Source organism: Vigna angularis, chromosome 9 (assembly GCF_016808095.1).
Source record: "Vigna angularis cultivar LongXiaoDou No.4 chromosome 9, ASM1680809v1, whole genome shotgun sequence".
In the NCBI taxonomy this organism is placed as follows: domain Eukaryota; kingdom Viridiplantae; phylum Streptophyta; class Magnoliopsida; order Fabales; family Fabaceae; genus Vigna; species Vigna angularis.
In genome coordinates this window covers 6,974,956-6,998,044 of record NC_068978.1, presented here as the reverse complement: position 1 = coordinate 6,998,044, position 23,089 = coordinate 6,974,956, and the positions used below count along the sequence as shown (strand labels likewise).

General features: G+C 31.0%; 1 protein-coding gene across 1 annotated transcript; it reads left to right on the top strand.

Moving 5' to 3' along the window:
- Nucleotides 1–19,664: 19,664 nt before the first annotated feature.
- On the top strand, nt 19,665–22,402 carry LOC108322596 (fructokinase-like 1, chloroplastic). Its single transcript, XM_017554738.2, has 2 exons — nt 19,665–20,538; nt 21,432–22,402. Exons 1-2 carry the CDS (start codon nt 19,825–19,827, stop codon nt 22,122–22,124), a joined length of 1,407 nt encoding a protein of 468 aa, XP_017410227.1. The 5' UTR covers nt 19,665–19,824; the 3' UTR covers nt 22,125–22,402.
- The last annotated feature ends 687 nt before the right edge of the window (nt 22,403–23,089 follow it).

Sequence of the window (23,089 nt, the reverse complement as noted above, 5' to 3'; positions counted from 1 at the left end):
TAAGCAAAAATACAAGGATTAAATTTTAAAAGAATTAAAAATATATTGAAGACAATTTATTTTAACTAAAAATTTTAAAATAAAAATCAGATAAAATTGTAAGATAAAAACAAAAAGAGTTATGTTACCAAATAATTTCCATTCCTATAAATTCTCAATCCAAAAATAAATACGTCAAACAATTTAAATAGTATAGATCTCTAAAAATATATATACATAATATGGATTCCTGAAAACAAATATTGCCCAAAAATATACGGTGTTAAACTCCTTTTAGAAAATAATTTGCAAGACTCTAAAATATGTGGATAGACATTGACAAATAGGAAATAAAGTTGCTGCTTTCTAAAACTCTTTTGTAGTTATCCATTCAAGGCAATACATATGTGAAAAAACTATTATAACAGAAACTATTTCAAAATAAAAATAAAGTAAAAATGATAAAATGAAAATTAAAGTAAAACAATATTCAAATAACTTTTTGTTAAAAAGGTAGTATTTACAAATATAACTAATTTTAATGTAATTTGCATAACATATATAATTCAATAGTTGCTTACGTAGTGAAAGTAGAGACAATATGACGCGTTTGTTTTTGATTTTTGGGAGAAGAAATATGTAAATAACGGAGTGATAAAATAAAAATATATATAATTTGTTTGGAAGAAGAAATAGAAAGAAAATGAAGTTGTAAATTAACATAAAAAACCATTTCTATAACAATTCCTTTAATAAAGTTATATATATTGAAGAAATAAATATGAAAAACTACAGGAAAAATTAGTTAACGCTTTAAAAAGCTAATCAGAAGAGCTTCATAAAACATATTAAGAAAACTTATTTTGCTAAATAATATTATTAAAGTGAAGGAATAATAGTTTAGCTAGTAAAAACAGAACTCAGTTGAAAAATCAGTCTTAAAATAGAAGGTACATGAATTTGATATTTAAAAATTTGTGCAATAACTTATTTTCCAGGTTGAAATATTTGATTGTGAGATTCTTATTTCACTGTCCACAATTTGTTTTAAGAAGATCAATTCACATATTTTTAATTCCAGAAAATCAATCTCTGTCAATATAATAAGAAAAATTGGAAAGAGCAGCATAATAGTATAAGTATATAACAGAATTATTCTAAATAAGTAAACATAATTAATGCCAAATCTTCCAATCATTAATCATATGTTTGTATTCCCACACAAGCAAGCATCACCAAACTGATGCATCATCACACACTATCAGCTGCAGATCCTATCAGACGATGGAAAGGAAAAGATCCCCAATTAATCAGCTGGAATAATCTTTAAATTAAATTTATTGCAATGTTCACCAATCGTTAAACATCAAGATCAAGTTTTCAGATTCTCCAATCAAATATTTAATCCTCAAATTCAACGGTTCAGATCACACATCAAGCCTAGGTCTTGGCCTATAAAAAGCCAATGTTATAATGTCTTCAAGCATCACAATCCTCTCCCAAGTTCTTAGCTAATACATATAGATTAGTTCAAGCAATGTAGGATTTTGGGTATAAAGAAACCCTAATTAGAGCCCCCACCACTCCAGTACTGAAGGAGGTGATGGTAGAGCCTAGCTGCTAATTCATGGTCACCTTTGCCTTCACACAAGGAACCGTGTGAAAGTCATGGGTCTGCATGAATTTGGAGATGGGGTTTCCCTGATCTTTTTGTATTGGAGTGAAGGGAGCTCTGAATTTCGTCTTCTTTTATATATTACATACTCAACTTTTCAAAACTGCTTTTCATTTTTATGCCTTTCATCACATCATCATCATCATTGCAGTTACATTTTTTACTATTTTTCTCAAATGATCATAACAAAAGAACAACTGCTGCACCTATAGCTTCCTTTATTTCATATATGTATGCTGTTTTGATGATTGCAGGTGTTATATATGATTGTATGTTATCTGTTCATCTTGTATATTTTCACCTATATGAAGTGGTTGTTTTACTAGGTACACATACATATGTTGTTTTTCACTGCATATGGCAAAAGATTGAAAACTGATCAGTGGCGAAGAAAGTTGCTTCCAGTTGTGACTCGTTTCAACTCAACCTTGCTGAGTCCAAAGCGAAGCAAAGATATGAAAAGCACGAGGCATCAGCTGAAAAGAGAAAAGTTAAACCAGAGAGAGACGAAAAGCTGTGCAGAAGTTCTTTGAGGTTAACATGATATTCAAAGTTTCTGGGAGGAAAGATGTTGAAATCTTTCTTGTCTTTTAATGTATATTTGTATATATAGTCAAACTTTTGAAAGATCGAATATTCCTGCAACAATTTTTGTTTTCTTATTGATAATGATATTTATAGGGCTTATTTTTTAACTTCTCAGAATATTCTTGGTATGAACATTATTTGATGTTTGTTTTGACTAAAATATATATTTTATTTTGGGAGTTTCGATCAATGTTTCAAAAGTACACAAATTATTGATTTGACAAATACATTGTCTCACGACTCTATAGGTTTATTTATTATTTAATCAAACTAATAGTACTTAAATATATTTTATTAAAATATGTTAAATAATGAATTAATATAAAAATAAAAACTAATTTGAGTAAATTTCAAATTGAGATAAGGAATATTGTACGAAGATAATAAAATAGACGTCATATACAAGTTTGGATCAACTTTATGATTACTACACTAGGTAATATATTTAATCTATGTTTTTAATTCCTCACTTCTGAAAGTGAGGTGTTTTAGTTAATTAATCTTTTTCGCTTATTGTTTCCGTATATAATAAACTAGAGCATTACATAGTTAATCACACTTGATTTTAAAATATTGAATACATTAGTGGGTAGAATAGGATTGTGACTGAGTAAGATATTTTGTCTTTATTACTCCTAATTATCTTGTAATATAATTCTGAGTCTAATCATGATTTATTATCATCAATGTCAACCCATTTTCTAGTGTTTTGAAATATATAATCATACAAAAATCCTTAAGTGAGATGCTTTTACTTAAACAGAAAACAATACAAGTAATTTTTTTTTTCGATGGTGCTTTTCACTTGAGAACAAGAATGAAAATCATCATCAGTAACAAGATTTTCGGGTGATCAAAATCATTTCAAGAAAAGAAAATTTATTTAGAGGAGAAATTCTTCCTTTTTACTTTCAGTGAAAATTTTAAAAAATATTAAATAATTTAAAGAGGATCACTTTTAAGACATGGGTTATTCATGTTACATGGGTTATTCATGTAAAAAATATGATATTATTAAATATTTAATATCAAAAGAAGGTAATTTCATAAATATTAAATATTTATAAATATATTATAATTATGTTTATTTCAAATTGAGTATCAAATAAAACTCATTACAACTAAAACATTTATTAATATTACAAATGCTAATAAAAAGTTGATAAAATTAAAAAAATATTTAAAAAGATTTATTAAAAAACCAATATTGAAGTTTAAAGTCATTTGAAATGTATTTTTACTTTCCTTTTCTAAATTCAAATGAGATCTCTTTTTTTTTTACATAGTAATAAAATTTTAATATATCACTTGAACAATGAGTTGAAATTTTTTATGTTTACATAAAAACAGGTTGAAAATGAGTTTATGTTTCCTTAATGTTGGATTGCGAAAAACAGAGAAAATCTAAAAACTTGAGAAGAGACAAATTGAAAGATCAAAGGGTAGACCATGCTAGTATGGAGATGAAGCCAAACTGTGTTATTATAATGAAGTCGGGTTGTGTTATTGTAATGAAGTAGGGTTGTCAAGGTGTCGAACTTGACAGACAAAGTTGGTTCGGGCTCTTAGGTTGAAAATGTTGTCCTGACCTGTCATTTTTTTTCAAATTGGCAAACTGGTTGATCAAACTTAGTCTTTTTGTCATCCCACGTTAGTACGATAAACATCACTAAATCAGTATAGTTGATAGGACTTTTTGCATTAATAACTCATACCTATAATCTATCAATGCGAAGATTTTTCATCCGAATAGTGTCCGGATATTATATCCATAAAAAATAAATTTATATGTTAACCTCCCTCTTGTTAAAAAAAAAAAAACTTTGTATTATATATTCATATTAACATATATGCTTTCGGTTCATATTTCGTATCTACATCAATTTAAGTAAAACAATTCATCGTGTCCTTTCACCTTAATTCTCATGATTTATAAAATATTGTTCCAAAAATTTGAAAAGGTCGAAAATAATCCGTATTTTATCATCATCTCAATGTCTTCAACCTTAAAATCAACTCTAAAATATCATTTCGTGTCACATTTATATAGTTAATAAACGGAATGAACTTAGTTTAAGGTAATGATTAGGCTTTATAATAATTTTATTCTTTAAGAGTAACTAAATTAATAAAAAAATATTGTTTTCTTTGCCAAGTTGCCATACCTTTTGAAAAGTACTATATGGGGACAGATTTGACCTTAGTTAGACTTACATAATATCCTCTGTCATGATGAGGACCATATAGTTTATTATCAGTTTTAAACTATATATAGTTGTTATTGTCTTAGACACAACTCCTATCACTGATGTGGCCTATGGTTAGAGTATTTATAATTTCTTATTACATGTCACAATTGCATACCTCTAAACAATTACCTCACACTAGCAAATTAACTTTTGCTTTGTCCAATACTGAATACGAGATGATAACATTAGAAAGAAATCAATACATACATACATATACGTATAGACTATCATATAACTTTTAACAACAGTTATATTATTTATATTTATTTAAAAAATAAATTCTTATTATTCTGACATTTCAGTTATCATAAATACTTATATTAATTTTTTTAGAAATGAAATTTAATAAAAATAATAATTAAATTATATTTTTATATTTTAAAAATGGACAATAATTTTAATTTATGAACAAGATATCAAATCATAAAAAAAATAAAAATTTAGTATTAGAATTTTGTTTTACTTTGTAATTTTTTTCTTGCATATTAAAATTCATAAATATTTTACAAAAGACTCCCAAAGTATAAAAATATTACTAATTATTTGTTATAGGTCAAGTGAAAACAAATAACATGACTAATGCTAGTGAGGTAATATTCAAATGAGATTAATCTGGTTTGGTTGCTATTGAAAAAATTCCTAAGAATAATTAACTCCTATATTAGTTGTATTTGTTGGGTCTTGAGAGAAGATATTTACTTGTTGGATTTTTCAAAGAAGTTCCACTAAGAGAGATTTAACATAAATTAATTATAAATTATGAAAGAACTTATAAGATATTAGGACATTATTTTCGACGATTTTGAATTTGTGGATTCCTAATCAACCCTCCTTTAAGTATGAGTCATTTTCTATTGATAATTTTATCGGTTATCTAATGTGAGTCAAGTGGTTGAGGTACTTGATTCAATTGGTATAAAAACTCATTATTAAAGAAAATATTATTATATAGTGATACATTGTAATTAAAAAATTCAAAAAGAAAATGTAATGTTGATCTTATAATTGAAATAAAAAAAAGTTTTTTTTTTAATTTTTCTTGAGAGATTAAATATTTGATATAGAGTAAAAGGAAATGTGTTTGTTTGGTCAGCAATATCTTGGTGAAATGTATATACCTCCATCTCATACATCACTGGTTTCACATATGAGAAATTAATAAATCCAACTCCTATTTATGTTATGTTAATCTGCATGAGGATCTACTCTGAATCAATAAAAATTTTAAAATGGGTCTTATGTAATAATTTAGAAAACTTAGATTATTAAAAGAAAAGATAAATATTATATTTTATACATTGAAGTGCATTTGCAATGAGGTGAAGCTAGTGGAGAAAAGCTTTGAGAAGTTGGAACAAGTAATTTCAAACTAATAGGGTTTGGTATTAGTGAGTGATGACTGTTATTATGAAAAGAAAAAGAGAATTTGCTTTTGACGCAATGTTGTCATGAATGTGACAAGACTACTCGATATTATAGTTTTCATGGTTTTTCAATCATTTAATAATTAATTAAAAATCTATGAGGCAACAATGAACGCACTAATTGTGTTATAATAAAAATCATGGATACTTAGAGCATCACCTTTTCAGCACATTTTTTAATACATTTTAAATTACTTTCATTATTCTATATCACTAATTTTTACTTTTCATAACTTCAATTTTTCTTTCTAACCTAACCTAACCTAACCACTTAAAATCAAAATAATAGAGTCTTGCAAATAACTTAAAATACTTATTTATTTTATTGCATATTGAAACAACCGTTTTTTTGTTAAATGTATTATTTGTATATACCAGATTATTTAATTTGAGAATAAATAAAAATAATTGTTAGTGTTTTATTAGAAGATGAGAATATCAAATAATTTAACTTTTTAGATGACTAAAAAGGATAAAGTGATAAAGGGAGTAATAATTCAAAAAAATGGTGCTTATTGAGCACCACATTAAGGGAACTCTAAATATTCACCTCTAAAGCACTTTCATTAAGCTTGAATACTTAATCAGAAAAATCAATATAAGCATCTTTGATCAATAACAAATTTTATTAAGCACGAATGCTTGACGAGAAAAGTGAAAATAAGCATCTTTGATCAAGACCACCTTTGTGTTAATAATTTAATATACAGTTATGCTTGTTTGGATATGAATTAAATAAAAACAAAAGAAATATGAAATATAAAAATAAAAGCAAATTAAAAAATATGTTGTTTTATTAATAGAAATATGGAAATAAGAAAATTTATGAAATTTTCTTCAATAGCTTTGATATATGAAAAAAATAGAAAAAAATAAATAAATTATATACCTTATTTTTATAATGTTTAAAAAAAGAATTTTTAATCTAATATAATTAATTAACATGAAAAGTTGTATTTTTTTAAAAAAGAAATGAAGACAAAAAATTCCTCCGATTTTATTCCATTTTTTGTGGATCGAAATAACTTCCCTTCTTGCTATTTTCCATTAAAACTTAGATAAGCCAGTTTTTTATTCTATATTTTTTCTTCTGTTTCCTATCATTCTATTTTTACTGGAGCAGGAAAAATATGTCAGAGAGAGGGGAGTAAAAAATATAGAAAAGAAAAAAATAAATATATTAAATAATACAATGTAATAGAAGAAGAATAAAAAAATAATTCTAATATAATATTTTTTTTAAGAGAATGTATTCATAATTTTTTTCTAACATAATACAATGTAATTCTCCTTTCTCTATGGGTCAATAATAAATTACCCTATTAAATAATAAAAAAAATCATTGCCCTATTAACTTACCTTATAAGGTAATGGTTTAATCATTCATATACTCTTCTCAATCTTAATTTTTAATAGTTATTTCACATTTAATTATTTTTATATACGATATGAAAGGGTAATGATTAACAACTATGGTACGTGAGACAGTAAAAAATATTTGATAAAATTTTTACTTTCTCAAGTTTGGAGTTAGACTTTAGTATGACAATTATTTATGTATTTAGTCACTTAGGATGAACAGGAAGATTATGGAATATATGAAAGGGCAATGGTTTGTTTCACATTTAAATATTTTTGGTATATGAAAGGGAGTCATTAAACATTATGTTAGGTCAGTGAAGTGTACAAGATTTTATGTAATATTTTAGAATTTTAAATTAATAGAAATGATTTTGAGATAGTATTTTATTAAAATGTTGTTGCATATTGGTGTTATCTGGCTTAATAAATATTAAATAGTCCGGTTCAAGAAAGTCTTTTAAGTCTCTTTTTATTACGTAGTAGTTTAACTTAAGTTTATTTTGATCAAATTGTCATATTAAATTAAATTTTGATAATTTGATATATTGGTTATAATTTAATATTATGTTAATATTTATTATATTGTTATTATTCTTTTCAAGTATTATTTTAATAAAAGCATAAACTTACTGTTCATGATAATTTAATAAATACAATTAATATTTCTTAATAATATTCACTTCATCATTATTCTTATTCAAAATTAATTCTCTTACAAATTTGAGTATTAGAAAATCTTCCTAAGTAAATCTTTTCCTCTTATCAAGGAGCAAACTTTCTCTAAATAAAAGAAACAACCAAACCACTCTTAAATTATTTGTTCAAAAATCAACGCTCAACATCCAATAAAAACACATATGAATATACGATATAAAAAATAAAAATAATAGATTTTAATTATAAAAATTTGTTAATTTAAAGACTACAATAATTCGAAACCCTTGATTAAGACTATGATTGGGAGAGTATTTTATATTAATTTTATTTTCTTTTATAAGCTTAATTAAAATTTTAATCTTTTTCTTTTGAATTAATTTTTTTATTAAATTTTCTTTTTGTCTATTAAATACTTATTATTTTTTTATTTTCAATCGAGTTAATGTCATTTAACTTTTTCATTAATTAGATGACATGATTTTATTTTTAACCCATCATCGTACTTATTTGTTTTACTTGTTAATATTTTTATTGTTTTAATTGAAACTAATTAAATAACATAATATTATTTAAATGATTATTGAATTTTTAGAAAGTGGCAATTGTCTTCTTAATATTGTTTTATATTGATTACAAAACTCACACTTACTTTATAAAATTAGTGATAGATACTTAATTGAAATATATATAATTTTTAAGTGTTTGATGAAAAAAAAATGTATTGAAACTATTGAAATTTATAAGCCACTTCAAACTTAATTTTGTATCATAAGTGTCTCAGTTCAATTGAACATCAACATATCTGGATGATAATTGCTAGGTATGTCATTTGAGAAAAGCTCAAAGTGGTGATGTTTAATGTTGTGACAAAGTTCAAGTGTGGCTGAAGTGACAATTGGTTGGTTAAGCCTTGTTCACATGTGAGGATTTGTGGAAGATGATTTGAAGAGAATGATTGAATGAATTTGAGAGGATTTGAGAGTAAATTTTTTGTTGTTTGTTTGAATGGATTTGGAGGTAATTGAAATTGGATTTGGAAGTAAAGTTTGTGAGAATTAGTGTAGGATTTAATTGATGTAACAGATAAATAAAAATTGTTAAATTAGTAGAAATTGAAGATTACCAAAATACTCTTAATTATAAAAGTAATATAAAATGATAATTTTTAATGTTATATATAATTATAAAAATGTCTATAAGTAGAAAAATAAATAAAAATTAATTTTTAAAATGTAAAAAATGATAATTTAGTAAATTGAAATAATAATAATAATATTAAATTATTTTTATTATTATTAATATTAATATTATTAGTTATTATAATAATAATAATTTATTATTATTATTATTATTTTTAAAATTTAATATTTTTTTTAATATAATTTACCACCTCAAAAGAAAATATAAGTTAAAATTTCAAAGACCAAAGAGCCAAAAGCTTACAACAAAGTAGGAGGCAAAGAAAAGATGTATAATGCATATCTTCTTTCTATTTATGTTTTTCCATCTTCATCAAACCCTTTCGCTGTCATTCTTAGAGTACAATTCCCTTCGCTTTATTCGTTCAGCTATTACCGATGCCATTCCACTCGTTCTCTCTTCCTGGAATGCCTCAACTTCTTACTGTTCCTGGCTCGGCGTCACATGCGATGCCACTGCCACGTCGTCGCTCTCAACCTCACCGGACTCCACCTCTCCAAGACTCTCTCCGCCGACATAGCTCACCTCCCATTCCTCTCCAATCTCTCCCTCGCCGACAATAAGTTCTCCGACCCCATCCCTCCGCCTCTCTCCTCCCTCTCTGCCCTTCGCTTCCTCAACCTCTCCAACAATTGCTTCAACCAAACCTTTCTCCCGGAGCTCTCGCGCCTCCAGACACTCGAGGTCCTCAACCTCTACAACAACAACATGACCGACCCACTCCCTATGGCCGTCGCGTAGATGCTTAACTTCCCTCTGGTCAATACAAAGTTATTAAGAGAACCGAATACATACAACCAGGGAATGGAATACAGAAAACATGGAACCGAATACAAACACAGGGAACCAAATACATGTCCCTTTGTATTTGTTTGTATCACGGGAATCGAATATGAACAATATGTAATCGAATACGCCTCTGTTTTTCTTCATCTTCAACCATTTCTTTTCATCTTCTTTTTGGAATCGGTTATTTTTATATTAGAATGGAACATGTTATTTGCACGTTAGTATATTTGTACGTGGTATTATAAGATAAGTCAAGAAGGATAAATGTGACTTTTTAAACACAATCCCTCCAAATCTCGACACATTAGCGGGTGATGAAAAAGTTATTCATCCCGCAAATCATCTCAAATCAGTCTGTGCATATCTTTTAAAACGAAACAACAACATTAAAGAGCATCTCAAATCTTCACTCACAAATCTGACTAAACAGGAAAATCCATTCATGCGAACACAACATTAAGGAGCATTTCTACGTAGTAATGTATTTATTTTTTACATTGATTGAAAAATGTATATTAATTGGTTATAGTGTGGCACAAGGTAATTAAAATCAATAATGTGGTTACGAATTTACAAAATCGTAATTTGTGAGATCGTAAGACGAATATAATAAATTTAACTTTTTCTTTTAAATTATTTTGTACTTTGTAAAAGATTAGGAATATATATGTATTTTCTAGATATTTGTGAAAATGAGAGATAAGAATATAGTTACTTAACTTATAAATACTTGTGAAAATAGTTTGCGAAATCGTAACAGAATAATTGTTCAAAATATATTATGGAAAGATTTCTACAAGAAATACTTTTGAAAATCTTTTACTCTGTGTTCACTTGGAGAGGAAAAGTACTGTTTAAGCAACGAGCGATGATTTGAAAGTGAATTTCGTATTCACATGCAAAAAAACACGCAGACGGATTTGAAAGGAAATGCGGGATGTTGTACTTTTTACTCACCCGCGGATGTGATGTGATTTGGAGGGATCCAATCGAAAAAGTCTAAAGTTCCCGTGTATCTAGAAATAATTCCACTTCCAATGTATTGTGCAATTGAAGGAGCATTGTATTATGTAAGTGTATGCAAGTGTAATGTTTTATGCGTTGAGTGGGGAAGAGAAAGCTGAGGTGAGGTTAGTATGAGTGTATTGTTGTTTAGACAAGTATTTGTTGTTTTTCGTTGCAGGATTGATGGTAGATGAAGAAGATAAGGTTGATGGAAGATGAAGAAGAAAGTGGTGATGAAGATAACGACTGTTTGAAGCTGAAGATATAGAAGATGAAACCATATTCGGTTCCAGCCGCATGAAGAAGAACAAAGGGAAGTTGTATTCGGTTCCCATTGATTGGTATTCGATTCCACGCGTACGAAGAAGAAGAATGGAAGTTGTATTCGGTTACCATGGGTTGTATTCGTTCCCCATTGTTGAGACAGAAGCGTATTCGATTCCCAAGCTGTGTATTCGGTTCATTGCGCTTCATCCATTCCAAACAGCCACCAAATCACACCATTTCCGCTGCCAGCTTCCACCTTACTTCCGCTGGTCCAATCTCACGCTGGTCTGTACTAGGTTGTTGCATCTGGACGAAGCTATCAAGTGGTATCCAGACCCAGGTTCAAGCTGTTGTTGAGAGCTAAGTCCAGTTGTTTTGCCTTGCTTCACTGTCATTTAATTCCTTTTTTCTGTTTTGTTTTGAACGTGTTCTGTTCCATCAAATCTGCCATCACTGGTTGCTATTGTTTTTAGGATTCTGTTGAGTTCATTATTTTCTGTCTAGCTATCTTTGCTTTGTTGATGCTTTTTTGTTGATCCAGACCCACTTCATATTTGAGTCATTTTTATTTGATTAATCTGTCCAGTTTTGTCAAGTCATGTGCATTGTTATGCATTGCTTTTGATTGTCATTAATTCTGAGTAATCAGCTGCTTATTGCTTTGTTCTGTGCATCAAGTGAATCTGGAATTGTAAGAACATTTTTTCCGTCATCAAAAGAGCTGTGAAATTCATTGGAATGAGCTCGATGGCAAGTGTGCAATCAGATTTCGAATTTTAAACTCACTTGCATTGGATCTGTTTGAAAAAAAAAATCTGGTATTGTTTCATTGATTTGAAGCAAATCTATTAGTTGTTTTTACTGGTTAACATCAATTGCATACCACATAAGCCATAAAATGCTTAAGCATAGCTTGGATGCATTGAGAAATTACAGCAAAACCTAAATCTGCAGTAGGCCAATCTGCAGCTTCATTGTTGGGTTAATTTTTATGTTTTAAATCTGGTTTGAGCACTTAGATCTTGCTAACCATCCAATACAGTGTTCTGCTACTTTGAGCAAGTTTTAAATGCTGTTTTGACGCCAAAAACATTGTCTCAAGTCTGTTTAAAACTCTGCTTCAAAATTTGGATACTATAGTTGCTTGATTTGGAATGCACGTGAATTAAATATGCCAAACTGTTTCATAGATTGAATCTGCCTAGAAAAATCATTCAAATAATCTTATATTCATCAACCAAACATGTTTGTGCAAAGCTAATCTGATTATAAATTGTTATGTGCATTTTCACTATCCAACTCATCCACTTTTTAAGCACTTTTCTGGTTCAAATCATTTGCTGCAGCAGAATTTTGCTTTCTTGAAAACTGATTTGGTGCATTGAACATTGTTTGTAAGTTGTAGCAAAAGCTTGAGTCCATATAAAAGAATTAGAACATTCAAAAGAGTTGGAATGAAATTAAAAAGCTAATTGGACTAGTGCAACAAGTTTTCGAAATCTGAAAGTCAGGAATTCTACACCAAACTGCATTGTTATTGAGACATTTTCACAAACAGTTTGTAACATTTGCATTGCACCTTTGATTTGAACTTATCTTCGACTTATGGACTTTTATTGCATTGTTAATCCATTATAGAGCTAATCATAGGATCAATTTGAGGTGCCTCCTTAATTGTTACCGATTATTTGCTTGCTCTTTGAGTTCTTGGCTATCTTGCACACAAGTTGTTTGATAAAAAGTGGAGTGAGTGAAGAATCAAGCACTGAATTCAACTCTGGTGCAGCCTTTTGTGCACGACCAGAATTGCAAATTCTGTGATTTTTGTGCAGTAGCAGAAAGCACAGTTGGCAGCTGCGAGATTAGTTTGAACTAGCATAGTTCATTTGTTTTCCAAATTATCAATAGTGTGGTAGCTTTCTGTCATCTGCAAGGTATTGTTCACCGTGATCTCAAGCCAAAGGTAACTAGCTCATAAATAATCTAATTTTATTTAAACTAAATAACTTACTTCAATATATTAATATTATTTACGGTTCTTATATGAATACTTTTTCCTAATTCATGTACTTTATTTAACTAACTGAATTGGACTTCCTTAAGAAAATTACACAATGTATAAGTAAAATGAAGGGAGTATATTTTCTTTTCTTCATTTTGAGTTATTAAATCATTGGAATAAGTAAAACCTTCGTAATTAGAGACGTATTGCAAAAATTTCAACTCTCTTTTGATAACATATCTAAAGTTTTTTTGAAATATATAGTAAAAAATTATAACGAGTTATTTAGATTCTAAAATTTTGTTAGATTATTTTTAATGTTTATTTTCAGTTATATATATTTTCCTGTATAAAAGTAAATAATTTTATATTAATATAATTATAAATAAAACTTTTACCTCATATAATATTCTAACTTTATTTAATTATTTCTTTCTTTAAAAATATTCAATTTCACTACGATAACAAATAAAATCATACCGCTTAGTAATAAATAATATTACAAAAAAATATAATAAATTAAAAATAAATTCATTTTACTAAAATAAAGTTTTTGTACAATATTAAAATTAATTCTAATAATTAATGTTAATCTTTTACTCTTTATAAACATTTTTACAGTTAAATATAACATTAACAATTATCATTTTATATTACTTTAATAACTAGGAGCATTTTGGTAATCTTCAATTTCTACTAATTAAACAAATTTTTTTATCTGTCACATCAATCAAATCTTACACTAATTCTTATAAACTTTACTTCCAAATCCACTCTCATTTACTTCCAAATCCACTCAAATAAATAACAATTAATTCACCCTCAAATTCATCCACTAACTCTCCCCCAACTGAACAAAACATTAGTCTCCAATTTGATATTTTTTTTTTCACTTTCATGTAGTTCGAGGTTGATTCAAGACAGAGGATATGCAAAAACACTTTAACATTCAAATCAGATATATGGATTAGATAATAAAAAATATTAGAATGAACAAGTAATAGTTACTTTATGAATAATGTTATTTATAATAATTTTCTTAACTTTTACTTATTTGAGTATAAGTTGTCTAATTGGTTATCATGTTTATTTATGCTTGATTTTGAATCATTAGAAAACAAACTCGATGTTGAAAGCTGATTTAATAGGTCATCGTATTTCAAAATTCAGTTTAGAAATCTATCAGATTTTGAAATTCGGCTAAAAAAATCATCGAATTTCAAAACTATTTGGATTTTAAAATCTGTTTTAGTAAGTTACCGAATTTCGAAATTCGGTTTGTAATGTCAATGTATTTTGAAGTCCGATTAAGATACTCGTTGGATTTCGAAATTCGATAAGCAAAGTGACTTAATTTTGAAATACAGTAAAGCCTTTGACTTGTTTTTGAAATCCGGTTACTACCTTGACTGGATTTTGGAATCCGATGACTTCTTTAACTTTTATTTTTATTTTTTAAGTTTTTTCTTTTAATTTTATTTTTAATTTATTATCTTTTTTAATAATTTGTTAAGGCATTATTATTATTATTATTATCAATGAAGTGAGATATTCAACGATGAAGATGTTATGTTATAGGTGATTATATTGTAAGATGGAAGATTATCCTTTTAGTTTGAAGGATTCACATGTAAATTTAAGCTTTGTGTCAGGTTTATCTTCTTTCATCAATAAAATGTGTGAGAGACATTATACAAATAATTTTACAATTGATTAAATATTTTTCACATGTGATAACTTAATTGAATAGGTTTGAGAGATTATTTTTCATCATGAGTTTATTGTCATAACTATAAGATCTAATAAAGACATTTGTCTTGTTATTAGGATGTGAAAGGGGTGAAAAGTACATGAAATATAAAACTGATGTTTAGCTGAGTATATACGGCATACGAAAATGCAGGTGTCCTTTTAAGTTGAGGGGTAAGCCAAATTCTAATGGAGAGGGATATATATTGAAGGTTATATGAGATATCATAACCATGATTTGACACAAAGTTTAGTTGGTCACTCTTTTGCTGGGAGGTTAAATCCCATTGAAAAGTCATTATTTATTGATATGACTAATAGTAAGTGAAGCCTATAAATATCTACCGACTCTGAAAGAAAATAATGTCATAACAATCAAGCAAAATATATAATGCAAGTTATATTTATGTTTAATAGGTTCGGAGGTTCCTATATTTGGGGGTTTGTTTCAATTGGGTCCTCCAATTTTGAAAGTGATCAATTGGGTCCCTAATTTGGTAAATGTGATTCAATAATAGGATCTCCGTTAAATCCAATTAACTACGTTAACTTTGTTATGAAGTGGCAAGCTGAGGCATCCAGGTGGTATCCTTCGTGGATTTTTAACACTTTTAGAAATGCCAGCACAATGTCATTTCCAGCACAATGTCAATCTCAAAGGTGGGAAACCGATTCTGGCTTGGGTTGATTATGATTCTGAATTAAGTGTTATCAGTGTTGCACTTTCCCCAAATTCATCCAAACCCAACACTCCAATCTTGTCCTTTAATGTGGATCTCGCACCCGTTTTTCATGACACTATGTATGTTAACGGGTTTGCTTGCCATCTCCCATTACATCTTGGGTTGGAGCTTCAAAATCAATGGACCAGCACCACCCCTTGATCTCTCTTCTCTCCCGATGCTTCCACAGCCAAAGAAAAAGCAGACATCTTTGATAGTTGGGGTTTCAGTCTCAGTTGCTGTTATTGTGTTATTACCCATCGCCATTGGCATTTACTTTTACAGAAAAATGAGGAACGCCGATGTGATTGAAGCATGGGAGCTTGAAATCGGGCCACATAGGTACTCCTACCAAGCTTCCCCAATTTCCCCAATTTCACAGATTTCCCCAATTTCTCAGACAGAAGCTTCCCCAATTTCTCAGGTCAGCGTCGCCCTCAACTCCGCTGGTGTCTCCCTCCCTTCCGTCGACCTCGCACACCGTCTCGTCTCCTACATCTGCTTCGACAACCACGTCCCCTTCGCCTGGAAGCTTCTCGAGAAAGCCATGGTCGTCAGAATCCTCCCTCCCTTGCTCGCCCTCTCCCTCCTCTCCACTCGCGTCCTCCCCCACCGCCACCTCCACCCCGCCACCTACGCCCTCTACATCGACCTCCTCAACCGCCACGCCTTCTCCCTCTCGTCCATGAATGGATCTATGAAGGATGTACTGAAATTAGGGATTTCGACAACGCTGGAGGGTGAAAAAAGAAAATTAGGGTTTAGGATTAGAAAGGAAAAGGGAATCTGAATGCAAATTAAAAATTGCAGAAATTGGTTGTTAATGTTGGAAAAGAGATTACTTTTCTGCTGTGCCACGTATTAAGTTCAAATTGTGCCACCTGGAAATAAAAAGATGCTCAGCATGTCACCTGTTTAAAAATTTAACGTTGTCCATTACATTTAACGGAAAGGGTATTATTGACTCAATTTTGTTAAATTAGGGACCCAATTGATCACTTCCAAAATTGGAGGACTTAATTGAAACCAACCCGCAAATATAGGGACCTCCGAACCTATTAAACCTTATATTTACAAATGATCATTGAGAGGGTCGTGAATTGAATTGCAGTGTTAAATTGTGATAAATACATCCATTGGAGTAGATGGGTCAAAGAATTTGAGGTGGTAAGTGACCTCTTTTGAACACATTTTGATGTAGTTAAATTGTTGAATGCATTTAATGTCGTTTTCTTGATGGATGCGACATACAAAACCAATAAATATCGGCTGTCATTGCTTGAGATAGTTGGGGTGACATTTACAAGGTTGACATTGTCAACGACCTTTGCATTCTTATTAAGTGATCGGGGAAATAATTCCACTTGAGCTTTGGAAAGGCTTAAAGGATTACTTCTGACATATGAGGGCGATCCACAGGTCATTGTTAGCGATAAATACCTGACTTTGATGAATGTCATTAACATTGTATTCCTTGAACATTATCATCTCCTATGTCGCTTCCACATTCTGAAAAATGTGAAAGCCAAGTGCAAAATGTAGTGGATTTTGTTGAGGCATGAGATGTCGTGATAGAAGCATGGGAAAATGTCATGGATTGTGAACAAGAGTCAATGTTTACTTATTATGTTGATCGCCTTCAGTATGCTTGTAGTTTATGGTCTTTATTTTTTTTGAATATGTGAATCAGTATTGGATTATTCCGTATAAGACATACTTTGTAAAGGCGTGGACAAACCAAGTTATGCATTTAGGAAACACAACATCAAACATTTATGTTTTAGTCTTATTTTATTTAGTTGTTTTTGTTATATGTCTTATGATATTATTCATGTCATTTATGTTAGAGTTGAGTCTACCCACTAGAGCTTGAAGAAGTATGGAAAACCTTTGTTGATGTTGGGATGTTATTTATAACGTCATCATCTTGCAACATAATCAGATAAAGACATTCTTTGAAAAAATCTTAATCTTATGAGTGAAGCTTTTAAAGGAACCAAATATAAAATACTAGTTGGACGTGTATTGAGATATGCTTTGGGACTCATTGTTGAGGAGTTTGATTGAGTAAAACATATATGATTGGATAAGGAAACTTGTGGACAAGTTTTGTGACGAATATATGGTCTACCCTATGCTTGTGAATTAGCACAATTTGACCCTAGAGTGATTCCTCCGACTGAAATTCATATCATGTGGATTAGATTGAGCTTTTCAAATATTTTATCAATTGGCTAGAGTTATGCATTAACGTGAACTTGATATGATGTAAGACCGATTCAAAGTGAATATCAAATAAAAGTTACTTGAAATTGTTTGTCTTGCTATGACATTTGTGATACCTCCATTGAATAAAGTTAAAACGAAGGGTGCACATAAGAGTAAAGTTCATTGAACTGAAAGGTCTACAAAGCATGAACCCTCATATTTTGAGCTCGGCCACAAGAGCGTGGCCAACCCAAGCTTGGCCACAAGAACTCGGCCATAGGAGCTCTGCAACATGAACTCGAAACTCTACCATAAGAGCTCGGTACCAATAGCTCGGCTGCAAGAGCTTGACCAACTCACACTGTGTAGGAGGACCGAGCTCCTATATTTATGGTCATGAGCATGAGATCATGTGGCTGATCTCTTGTGGACGAGCTTTTGTGACCGAGCTCCTATGACCAAGCTTATGTGGCCGAGCTTGTGTGGGCTAGCTATTGTTGTCGAACTCCTGTGGCTGAGCTTGTTTGGCTGAACTCGTCATTGTCTATTGAGTCAGCCGTGTAAGCAATTCTCACTAGACATGATAATCATGTAAGCAACAATCGAATGACTCATTCAAACACTGTCAACATGTTCAATTTATCGTTAACAATTTAGACGTTATAAAAAGAAATCAAATTGAACATAAATTACCAAAATTAGAACTATGATGAACATAAAAGAAAAATGAGTTCCCTTCAAATAAATTCGATGAAAATAAAAATCACCAATAATAATAATCATTTAATAACCTAAAATAATAATATTTTAATTAAATTTATTTTATCTTTTAATTTAAAACTTTAATATATATTATTATATTATTAAAGTGAAGTGTAAAGTACATAATAATAATAATAATAATAATAATAATATAAGAACAATAAAAATAAAAATATAATAATAAAATATAAAAATAGTGGATCATAAAGTTGGAGGATTTTTTTTAGCCTGTGTTCGCATAAACAGATTGTACTGTTCATGCAAATTTGAGAGCGACGATTTATCAATGCATGATTGTTTGTTTGAGCTGAAATGAACGGATCATCGAGGATGGATTTGCGGGACGCACTCCATTTTCATCACTCGCAAAATTGAAGAGATTTGCGTGGATTGTTGATGAAAAGTCGTATGTGCCCTTCACTTGATACGCAACACAAGGAGCGTAACCGGTTACAGGAGAGTCGTAACCGGTTACAGGAGAGTCGTAACCGGTTACAGGAGTATGAAACACTAGGGGGTGGCGTAACCGGTTACAGAAGCATGTAACCGGTTACAGGAGCTTATTAATTTTGGTGACACACATGTAACCGGTTACGCGTTTGCGTAACCGGTTACAGATTTTTTTTTTTTTATATTTATTATGCAAACTTATTTTTCAGTTTTTTTTATAATTATTTTAATATTATAATTTATAACTAGGGGCATTTTGGTAATCTTTAATTTCTACCAATTAAACTCATTTTTAAAATCTATTACATCAATCAAATCCTATACTAATTCTCACACACTTTACTTCAAAATCCACTCTCAAATACTCACAAATCCACTCAAAAAACAACAAAAAAATTGCCCTCAAATCGACTCAAATCCATTCAAATCATCTCCCTCAAATCAAAATTTTGACATGCATAATTATTTTTAAATTTATTTGATATTATCTTCCTTGTTTCTTGTTTTCTATTTTTTAAAAATTTATGTTTTAAAATCATTTTACCTCTACTAAATGTGAGAGCTATCCTTGCTCTTTTAACAAACATCTAAAACATCTACTGTAAAACATCCAGCGAAAACCCATTCCTACCCTGTTCTTTTGAACCAGCTAGCTTGACCCGATAACGCCCTTCACAGAGCCGAAAAACCAACATCACTGATAACCCTGCTAACGATCACTTCCATCAACCAAAAAATGGCGTCCCTTCACCACCACCACCTTCTACTCTCTCTTCCATTCCCTCACTCTCCAACCCCACCCAAACGCTTTTTCTTCAGAACGACGCGCACACTCAAAACGACACGCTCCACCGTCGAGTCCCCAACCCCTAAACGACGCGGCCGAAAGAAAAAACCCTCACAACCCGAAACACCACCCGCAAACGACACGCGGGAACACCAAAACGCAGAGGCCAAGAAGGAACAACCTTCAGAGGACGACGAGCTGTTCGACTACGACGACGGCATCGACTTCCCCTACGAGGATCCGCCGCTGGTGTGCTGCTTCGGTGCGGCGCAGAGGGAGTTCATCCCTGGGGTGCGGGTGCAGATGTACCCGATGCATCCGGACAAATACTCGGAATGGAAGATGCTGCAGTGGAAGCCACCAGAGTTTGCACGGGCGCCGGGGGGGCCGCCGTCTAACGTGGCGGTGGCGCACGTGCGGCTTGGGGGGCGTGCCGCGTTTTTGGGGAAGGTTGGTAGGGACGAGTTCGGGGAGGATTTGGTGCTGACAATGAACAAGGAGAGGGTGCAGACAAGAGGGGTTAAGTTTGATGAGGGCCGCAGGACAGGGTGCGCATATATGAAGGTGAAGTTTGAGGAGGGGGGGATGAAGATGGAGACCGTCAAGGACTCTGCTGAGAACTCACTTCTTGCATCTGAACTCAACCTTGCAGTTTTGAAAGAGGTATTTGTTTTGATTCTTCTAGTGTTTTATGTCTAGGCCTAGTTTGTTGTAGTCGCTACTCACTGATGTGCCTATGAATTATTGTCGTAGGAATGTGTTTAGAAGTTTAATTGAACAAGCTAGTCAATCAAGGCTTTTATTGAATTGGAGGGAAAGGAAATAATGTGAATTCCCCCATGCTTCTCCATTGCTCTGTTTTCTGCAATACTTTTTACCATGAAACAGGATTGGAGCTCCTGTAGCTAACTGAAAAGATCACCCTTCAGTAATATAATAACATTATTATTGCAAAATTTACTTTGGAGGAAGTTGATTGAGAATTATAGTCATAAAGATTTACAGTTGGGACTAGTTGGATATGAGCTTTGGTATAAATATTTCTTGATTGGGTTGGTTACGGGATTTTCAATATTGCAGCTGCATATTTCTTGGACTTGAAAATGCTTTTAGCAATTATGTATAGACTTGTTAATGCTGTAAACAATTATCATTAAGCTGAGTGTGGAGGCACCAAGTGTTTATTTTGAACAAGCTCCACTTTCCACGAAAAGGGGATGAGAATAGCAGGTAATCTTTTATGCAGTACAAAAAGGATGGGTGAAATTTAATGTGTGCTTACCAAGTAGTGTGAGAAAGATGATAATTTAAGATGGAGGAAGATTAAAGGAAATTATTGATGGACAAAGAGTGCAAAATATAAGTTCTCCGATACATAATTTTTATCACAATTCAACCATGGTCATAGGATGTACTGGGTAGGGAAATTGAATTTGTTACTTTGGGTGTTATAACTTCATAGATTTGTTGCAGCAAGAGTGAGACTCTTTTGCATTGTTTGTTGTGTGAAGTGTACACTGAGTTTGTTGTGACTTCTTTTGTGTGGACTACCGCAGGCTAGGATTTTCCATTTCAATTCAGAAGTTCTAACATGCCCCACTATGGAATCAACACTATTCAGAGCAATTAAATGGACAAGAAAGTTTGGTGGTCTTGTATTCTTTGATTTAAATCTGCCATTATCCCTGTGGAGATCTCGCGATGAGACTAGAGAAATAATAAAAAAAGCATGGAATGAAGCAGACATAATTGAAGTTTCAAGAAGTGAGCTAGAATTCCTTCTAGATGAAGAATATTACGAGAGGAAGAGAAATTACAGGCCACAATACTTTGCTGAAAGTTATGAACAAACCAAGAATTTACAAGAGTATTACCATTACACTCCTGAAGAAGTTGCACCTTTGTGGCATGATCGACTTAAATTCCTCTTTGTAACCGATGGAACCATTAGAATTCACTACTATACCCCTTCTTTTGATGGATCTGTGGTTGGAACTGAAGATGTGCTCATAACTCCGTTCACATGTGATAGAACTGGCTCAGGTGATGCTATTGTAGCTGCTATTTTAAGAAAGCTAACTACTTGCCCACAGATGTTTGAAAGTCAAGATGTTTTGGAGAGACAACTACGCTTTGCTGTTGCAGCAGGAATTATAGCCCAATGGACTATTGGTGCTGTTAGAGGTTTTCCTACCGAAAGTGCTACTCAGAACCTCAAAGAACAAGTTTACGTGCCTTCCATGTGGTGATTAATTATTTCTGTAACTTCAATAGAGCTTAGCAGAGTCCTAAGGCATTAGTTGGTAGTTATTGTTTGATTATTTGGGTTATGTCCGAAAGTGTTTCATATGAAATGAGAACAGACAAAGTGCTTAGACTACCAAAGTTGTTTGGTCGTTTTCATTGGCTCCACCACTTTTCAATCACAGAAGGCAGGGTGTCAATTGAAATTTTTGTAGGTAATAGCTGTAATGTACACTCTTCTTGTAACACTTTGTATTCTTCATGATCTTCCCTTTCTTCCTTATTTTTGACCTTCTTCTGCTTTAGTTTTATGCACCATCGTTCTGTTCATGCAACAATTTGCAAGTTGCTCCATTTAAGAGCATGGGAGTGCTTTAGTGTGACAGTACAAACATAAGCAGTGTCCTACAACCTGGACCGAAATAAAACAGCAAAACAGAAGAGAAGCTATGTTTATATAAACTAAAATAAACTTATATATTGAGTTAAAAACAAGCTTTTAGAAAAGCCAAATACATGACTTTCATGGAGGGTTAAGATATACCATTTTTATATTATAGGTCTACAATTATTATTAACTTTTAAATTGATTAAAGTGAAGAATTTATTATAGATCCACCAATCACAACTTATGATAAATGTATTTCTTATCCAAATTTTTTGAAAGAAAATTGTTATCACAACTTATGATAAATGTATTTCTTATCCAAATTTTTTGAAAGAAAATTGTTATCATGTATTACATAATAGTAAATTCAAATAAGTTTTATTATTTATTAAATTATCTTCTAGTGCTCTAAGAATCAATAACCATCGAAGAATAAATTTGTACTTGGATGTTTGGAAAATGGAAGATGATTTTTTTACACTAAAATAACCACTTTACAAACTGTTTTTAAGAGTTAATGTGTAACAAGAAAAACTAATGTTTTGTAATTGTAAACAATAAAGAAAAAGATAAAATAATGAA

Bases quoted from the DNA above. Each gene is read 5' to 3' on its own strand.
- LOC108322596 (XM_017554738.2), top strand. From the start codon at position 19,825: ATGGCGTCCCTTCACCACCACCACCTTCTACTCTCTCTTCCATTCCCT. The intron at 20,539-21,431 runs GTATTTGTTTTG...GGACTACCGCAG, and splicing joins ACCTTGCAGTTTTGAAAGAG to GCTAGGATTTTCCATTTCAA.